General features: G+C 37.2%; 1 protein-coding gene across 2 annotated transcripts in view; it reads left to right on the top strand.

Moving 5' to 3' along the window:
* LOC107663411 (unconventional myosin-Ic-like) overlaps positions 1–8,305 on the top strand; it is a 37,777-nt gene that overhangs the window by 15,056 nt on the left and 14,416 nt on the right. For both annotated transcript variants that reach the window (XM_016453641.1, XM_016453640.1), the window contains exons 2-5: positions 5,174–5,332; positions 6,301–6,416; positions 6,818–7,016; positions 7,091–7,171. In XM_016453641.1, the coding sequence (XP_016309127.1) occupies positions 5,207–5,332; positions 6,301–6,416; positions 6,818–7,016; positions 7,091–7,171 (522 nt within the window). In that variant the 5' untranslated portion in view covers positions 5,174–5,206. The remainder of the gene's footprint in view (positions 1–5,173; positions 5,333–6,300; positions 6,417–6,817; positions 7,017–7,090; positions 7,172–8,305) is intronic.

The raw sequence follows: 8,305 nt of genomic DNA, 5'->3' as shown, positions 1-8,305 counted from the left end.
GGGGGTAATTGGTTACGTCGCAATGTTGGAAATATTTCTGTTTTAAACCATGAAGGCGAGCCAGTGGATATTGCACAAGCAATGTGTAAACTTTTTATGCCGGTGATGCCGGTGAACGTCTTAATCTCAGTCAATTCACTATGCAGAAAGTGAACGTGAAAACGGGTAATGATGGACATGAAGGCGAGCCAATGGATATCACATAAGCAACGTGTAAACTTTGAAAAGAGTTATGCCGGTGAACGTCTTAATCTCAGTCAATTCACTATGCAGAAAGTGAACGTGAAAACGGAATGATGGAGTAATGATGGATCTTTTGGCATCTGACGCCGAATAATTGATATTTTTGACAATATCTCTGGCTATTATACTTTTATACTTGAGGCTTTAGGATTTAGGACTTTGAGTATACTAAGGTGACCAGACGTGCCACTTTTAGGCAATTTGGAAATCGAACGTGTCCCGTGTCCCCAGGAAGTGGCACGTCTGGTCACCTTAGAGCAGTGGTTCTTAATCCTCTCCATGAAGTACCCCCAGCACTGCACATTTTGTGTCTCCCTATATCTGACACACCCACTTCAGGTCTTGCAGTCTCCACTAATGAGCTGATGAGTTGAATCAGGTGTGATAGATGAGGGAGACATACAAAATGTACAGGGCTGGGGGTACTCCATGATGGGTTTGAGAACCACTACCTTAGAGTATAGTCACTAGTGGTCGACCGATATATTGCATTTTTCAAATATCGGCATCGGCCGATAAGTTTTTCTGTTTGGCCGATGTGTTCGAGGCGGGACTTTTATTTTGACAGCGCTGAGAATGGTAGCGCCTGAACACAGTGCTCACATTCTCCCTCTTGTTCGCTGTCGTCGTTCAGTTCTGTCTAACATGGATAAAAGTCTATCTAATAATCAGACAGAACTGTTAAACGAAGGAATTAAAAGGTATACAAAAAAGTATTATGATGATTGCTTTAATATTATTAGTAATAGAAAAGCAAACATTATAATACTTTCTCGTTTGCCGTCAGCATTCAGCAAATACGCATTTATATAATTTAAACAAATCTTTGAAAGTGACGTGACATGTGAATGACTAATGAACATTTAATTTCACAAACCTTGCAGACTTAGTCGAATCTAGTTGAAATCTTGTGAAGTGTGCATGTGACCTGCATGATTGCGTGTTCTGTGACGGTTGGTCCTATGGTCCGTGCGAATTGAATACGGACAGGAGGAGAGTTCAGCTTCACTGGAGACGCGAGATCGACAAACTTTAAACTCGTGATTTCAAATTATGCTACACTTTATGCATTTGCCCACTGTCATATATTTGTCATTTTCATTGCGTGCTGTATGTAAAATGAGTGTTACCTTGGCTTTATCTGAAAAAAAAAAAAAAGAAAAGATTCCCAATGCACACAAACTTCACAGAATACTGAGTGCCCTGTTGGTTACAGTGTTTACTTTTCAATTAGATTTTTATTAAATATTTATTTGTGAAAAATGCTTTGTCTTCTAAAGTATATAAGTATGTTTATTTTACACAATTATTTTTAATCCATTTTCAAATTATTTCAGATTTCTTAAATATTAAAATAAATAAAATTATATCGGCCATTGGCCACCCTGCTTTCCAAGATATCGGCATCGGCTGTCAAAAAACCCATATCGGTCGACCACTGATAGTCACCTTATGGGAAAAAAAATGTTGCATAAACTTAACAATTAAAGTTGGTCTGTACTTTCATCAAATATGTGACCTGTGCTCGCAAAATGAGTCCGAATAAGCAATAGGGCTGGGTTTTGACACAAATTTCACAATTCAATTCGATTCTCATTCACAAGCTTTCGATTCGATTACCGATTCGATTCGATTCGATTCAGTATCGATTATTTTGAATATATATCAGGTACAGTACATGCCAAATTTTCTCAAGTAAAAAAAATCTCTCAACTAATGCTGTAAAATATGTATGAGAGTCAGTTGGTACTACATTACTATAGATTACCGATTCGATTCAATATTGATTATTTTGGATATATATCAGGTACAGTACATGCCAAATTTTCTCAAGTAAAAAAAATCTCTCAACTAATGCTGTAAAATATGTATGAGAGTCAGTTGGTACTACATTACTATAATATTGAAGGTTAAAATTGATTGATTTGTTAAAATTACACGTAATGAAGTTTTTAAAATAATAAAGTTACAATTACATAATATTTCTACTTTAATTCGTTTTTTTTTTTAATTGACGTCTTTGCGCGGCTGAAACACTGATTGAGCGTTTACATGAGATGGGATAGTTCACCTAAAAATGAAAATTCTGTCATTAATTAATCACCCTCATGTCGTTCCAAACCCGTAAGACCTTTGTTCATTTTCAGAACACAAATGAAGGTATTTTTGATGAAATCCGAGAGCTCTCTGACCCTGCATAGATAGTAACGCAACTGAAATGTTCCCAGGTCCAGAAACGTAGCAAGGACATCGGCTGAAACACTGATTGAGCGTTTACATGAGACAGGATACGGCTTGTAAAGTTATACTCATTCTTTTAACTTACCTTTCGGATGTTTAGTCATGTTTATTTTGTGCTGAAGCTGGTGTTAATGTGGAGGAGATGATTAGTTCAAAATTAGTTTTGTTTTCTTTGCATACAATAAGTATTCTCGTAGCTTTGTAAAATTATGGTTGAACCCCTGATGTCATATGGATTATTTTACCGATCTCCTTGCTACGTTTCTGGACGTTGATCGTGTTACTTACATTGCTATCTTTGGGAGGGTCAGAGAGCTCTCAGAATGCATCAAAAAGATCTTAATTTGTGTTCCGAAGTTGAATGGAGGTCTTACGGGTTTGGAACGACATGAGGGTGAGTAATTAATGACAACATTTTCATTTTGGGATGGAGTAACCCTTTAACATCGTGTATTAAAAAAGAAACGGTTATTTAGTTTATATCAATTACCAGTCTCATTTGGCAGTTTTTTGACAGAACAAGCTCTAATCTGGACCAGATTTTATGCTGATAGTCAAAAGATTACTAGGTCATTAATTGCTTGGTCATTGAGAGTGCATATTAATCTAACCAAATTTGGTCATGTGACTGAAGAATTAAAATGACTACTACAGTTTAAACTTTGAACTGGCTTTTATAGTTGCAGTTGGGAACACACATAGACATTTTGGGAAATCTATTTGAAATCAGTCTTTATTTTTGTAATTTCATTTGTTACACACAAAATAACACACTTCATCTTTAAAGGTGCTGTATGTAATTTTGACTGTACTAAAGCATAAAAACCACAATAATACATTTGCAGATATTCAGAAAACATGCTACTTGTTTCTCCAAAAAACAATGCTACAGCCAATTATTCAACTTTGAAAATGTGCATTCCATGTCGGAATATCTGTTTTTGTTTTGGTCTGTGTGATTCCGCCCACTTACAGTTTGCCCAGTAACATTTTAGCAGCCTGGGTTGTTAGTTTGCAAAAAACACAGCATACTGCAGTCTGCAGCCATGTAAGCCAGTAAACCAATTGGATCAGAGATCGCTGATTCCACCTCACCTACAAAACCCCTGTATCCATCTAAAAAGCTCTATGACCACAGGCATATTAAAACACGAATAAATCAACTCATCAGTTTACAGTGCAAGGTTCGTTGCCTTCGATTGTCAGTTGCGCTCACTCATGTTGCATGTCATCAATCTGACAACCCACATGAGCGTTGAGTCTGAGGAAGAGGTGGCGGAAGAAACAATATTTCAATACCCATTTCAACCACTAGCTGTCATTATTACATCCTGCACCTTTAAATAAAAAATCTGTGCACATAGTTCCTAAACGAGCTTTAAAGTCAAAACCATTCCAAACTTGGCTTCAGTTGAGCTAATGAATCTTCAGTCTGTCATATTGGCTCAAACCAGTTTTGTTAACAACACTCAAGATTAGAAACTGATGAAACTTCCCAAAATCATTAACTATAAAAAACAAATCATGATAAAAAAAATTATGATTACACTTCCATGTCCATTACATCATAAAAATAAACACAACAGAATGTGTTTTTGAGTTGTTGAGGGGTTGTTTTTGAATTGGAAGGGGTTTAAAACTTGTTTGATTTAACAAAGCGTGGCCAATTTAAACACCCCTAATGGAACACAGAAAACATGAGGGGCACAATGAGGAAAAAGTTCATTTTAGAGACAGATATCATTATCTGCTGGAGCTTGTTTTCATGTGCGTACATCTGCATCCTACTGTCTAAGCGTACATTAAAGCATAAACACGCACAAGGCGAGGAGAACAATGGATTAAGAATGGCTAAAGGAAAGATTTAAAAGTGCAGGTGTCTGGGGAGGGGCGTATCTGGTGAGTCGTTAAAATCTTGTTAGGCATTTTAGGGGACCCTTATCACTAATTCATTGGAAAAGAATTTGTGGAACAACAGTGGAGCTGAGCCAAGGAAAGTGAACATTCACTCACACACTGTATTACTCCCAGCAGATTATTGTTTTAGCATGAGCTTCCACAGGTGACCTTCCTGTCTCTCTCGCAAAAACACACACACAAACTCGCTCTCTTTCTGAACCCACTCCAAAGACACACTTCCTCAAACACTTAAAGTCTTGTCAGATTTTCCACTGGATTTATATGCGGAGGTACCAGCACTAACTCTGAAAAACAGACAACTGTGTGTCAGGAACCATTGCCAAATATTTCCATGGCGCCCTTCCTTAGTGAATTTGTATTTGGATGAATGCGTGTTGTTTGTCTTTTAGTGATTTGTACTTTTTCTGGTATTTGCTGTGTATATTTGTGTTATTTCCTTATAAAAAGGCAATCTCCAGACTTTTATGTTTGCATTTTTGCAATCTGCAAAATTCTGTAAGTGTTAACAAATTACCCAAAGCATTTAATAAACAACCACACAAGGGGCGGGGACATGTAGAACTTTGTGAATGACGGGCGTTCCAATTCTGTTTAAATTGGTGGAACTTTCTTAAGAATTTCTGAGGTCGCAGATTCCATGTGGGCCTGGTTGTAAGTGTACATACACACACTCAGTTCCTGTATTGTGGCTCTGCTGTGTGTAAGTGTTTGCATCAGTGTTCCCTTTGTGTTTTTTTCAGTTTCTACCTCACTTTGTTTCTCTCTGTAGGAGGTTGGTGTAGAGGGGGGTGTAAGGTTAGTGATGGAGAGCGCTCTCTCGGCAAGAGATCGGGTCGGCGTCCAAGACTTCCTGCTCTTGGAGAACTACAAGAGTGAAGCTGCTTTCATTGAAAACCTGCGCCGGCGGTACAGAGAGGGCCTTATTTATGTAAGACATACACAAACACCATCTTACTATATAATACAATAAAATACTTTTAATTACATTCACATAGAATATGCAACTTATGACCATGTACATACTATAGGATAAAATATACAATGCTGTTTAAAAGTTTGCAGTCAGTAATTTTTTTTTAAAACTTATTCAAGGGATAGTTCACCTAAAAATGAAAATTCTGTCATTAATTAATCACCCTCATGTCGTTCCAAACCCGTAAGACCTTTGTTCATTTTCAGAACACAAATGAAGGTATTTTTGATGAAATCCGAGAGCTCTCTGACCCTGCATAGATAGTAACGCAACTGAAATGTTCCCAGGTCCAGAAACGTAGCAAGGACATCGGTGAAATAGTCCATGTGACATCAGTGGTTCAACCATAATTTCACAAAGCTACAGGAATACTTTTTGTGCACAAAAAAACTAAAATAATGACTTTATTCAGCATGCGTCATGATACTCTCCACAATGGCGGGACGCCGCGGCAGACGGGATGAGGAGGGGAAGAATTGTTGAATAAAGTCATTATTTTAGTTTTTTGCGCACAAAAAATATTCTCGTAGCTTCGTGAAATTACGTTTGAATCACTGATGTCACATGGAATGTTTTACCGGTGTCCTTGCTACGTTTCTGGACCTGGGAACATTTCAGTTGCGTTGCTGTCTATATGCAGGGTCAGAGAGCTCTCGGATTTCATCAAAAAAATCTTAATTTGTGTTCCGAAGATGAACGAAGGTCTTACTGGTTTAAATTGCATTGAATTGATCAACATGTATTTTAAATTGTAATATTTCACAATATTACTGTATTTTTGATCAAATAAGTGCAGCCTTGGTGAGCAAAACAAACAAAAAGATTTAGAAATCTTATCAATCCAAACTTTTAAATGATAGTTTACATGTGGTTTTCTGCTTTCTTTCTCTCTTTCTGCTTCTTTATCTGTCTGTCTTTATAAGACATATATTGGCTCAGTGCTGGTGTCAGTGAATCCTTACAGAGAGTTGGAGATTTATTCCAAACAGAACATGGAGCGCCACAGAGGAGTCAATTTCTATGAGATCTCCCCTCACATGTAAGTGTGTGTGTGTGTGTTTGTGTGTTATGGCCGTGAGAATCCCTGAGAACATTTCGCCAATTCTCTTAGTATGACTCACTTTCCTGGAGATTCCGGAGATTGGACCATGCATACAACTTTCCACTTACACACACATTCACACTCACACTCACACACACACAAACACACCCACACCCACATACTCATTTAAAGAAGATTTAAAATCCTTCCCATAGAAATGGGAAGAAAATATATAAATGCAGGAAAGAAAATTGTACTTGTAAAATGATTTTATTGGATTTTAAAAATTGTACACATTGTGTTTGCACACATGAAGAAAAGTTTATAGTTTTGAAACCCATAACTGTAATTGGTTGTATTATCTGTGAGTGATTCTGTATCCGTTTGTGTGACTTTAGTTTTGCCCTGGCTGATAATTCATATCGTGCACTGCGGACTGAGAGACGAGATCAGTGTATTCTGATTTCGGGTGAAAGTGGCGCTGGAAAGACTGAGGCCTCCAAAAAAATCCTTCAGTACTACACACACATCTGTCCCACCCGCAACAACACACATACTAACAGAGAGAGACTGTTGCAGTCCAACCCAGTACTGGAGGTGAGCACACACAAACACTGCAAGGGTCCTCTGTACACAGCTTGCTAAATGTCACTCTCACTCTGTCACAACAGGCTTTTGGGAATGCTAAAACTCTCCGGAATGACAATTCGAGTCGTTTTGGGAAATACATGGACATTCAGTTTGACTACAAGGTAAATGAAATGCACTTCTTAGTTTAATAACAGAACCCTTTGCTTAACCCTTTAACCCTTTTTTCTCCCACAAGAAAAAATTCATAATTAAATTACTAAGCAACCCCTGAATGGAATAACACAAAATATGTATAATTTTAAAGCTTAGTATCTCAGCTTTTTAATGAATGTAATTTTTATCAACTCTTAACGAGCGCTGAGCAGTCCCTCTAAACTGGAATGTACCGCAGGCGGGACGCCCCCCCCCTCCGTGAAAATATTACTTATCATATTTTTCAAACCACTGCCGTAATCAACAAAAATATATGGATATCATTTGAAAGCTTAGAGTCTGAGCTTTACAATGCATGTAGCCGTTTTGATTAACTCCAAAGTAGTGTCGAGTTATTTGCTGATAAATTACAAAAAAATGTACAAAATATGTTTTTTGTGCCATTTACTCTAATATGTCAAAAACATCTTACAGCTCAGATAGGCATGTGTCATATGTCATTTGAAAGGACTCATCAAGTAGAATAAAACAAGCATGGGGCTTTGAATATACTGGAGCGAGTTTTTGTACAAGAAGTCACCCCGAGACCCATATGAAAATAATATATTGATATCACCATTTTGCTTGTAACTTCATAAAACATGCTCAGACCGTGGAATAGACGATCATTTTAAATAGACACCATTTTTTTAGAGCAGATTCTCCTGATTAAAAAGAGCCCAAAATCACTATAATAAGAATTTATAACGCACATAAAACTGCACAGGCGGCATGTAGCTTATCAAAAAAATCTAAGGTAGCTGTCATGTAGTGTTTTCGCTTGTAAATTCATAAAAAAAACAAACAAAAAAAACAATTCATACAAAAAGTTCTCCCGATTAAAAAGAGCCCAAACTCACCATAATCCATCGCTCAGATCTAAAGATATCACTCATAGAGCTATAACACATAAAACAGAATTAGGACATGTAGCTTAGCAAAAAAATCAGAGGTTGCAGTCCTGTGCCAAACATGCATAGATCTTAAAAAACCACACAGCATTATTTTCAGAAAATTCTCCAGATTAAAAAGAGCCCAAATTTACCATAATCCGTAGATCAGATCGAAAGATTTCGTTCATAGAGCTGTAACACATGAAACCA

The sequence above is a fragment of the Sinocyclocheilus anshuiensis genome, unplaced genomic scaffold (assembly GCF_001515605.1).
Source record: "Sinocyclocheilus anshuiensis isolate Anshui unplaced genomic scaffold, SAMN03320099.WGS_v1.1 scaffold1531, whole genome shotgun sequence".
In the NCBI taxonomy this organism is placed as follows: domain Eukaryota; kingdom Metazoa; phylum Chordata; class Actinopteri; order Cypriniformes; family Cyprinidae; genus Sinocyclocheilus; species Sinocyclocheilus anshuiensis.
Note: the sequence above shows the minus strand (reverse complement) of the source record. Positions and strands in the feature narration are given on the sequence as shown.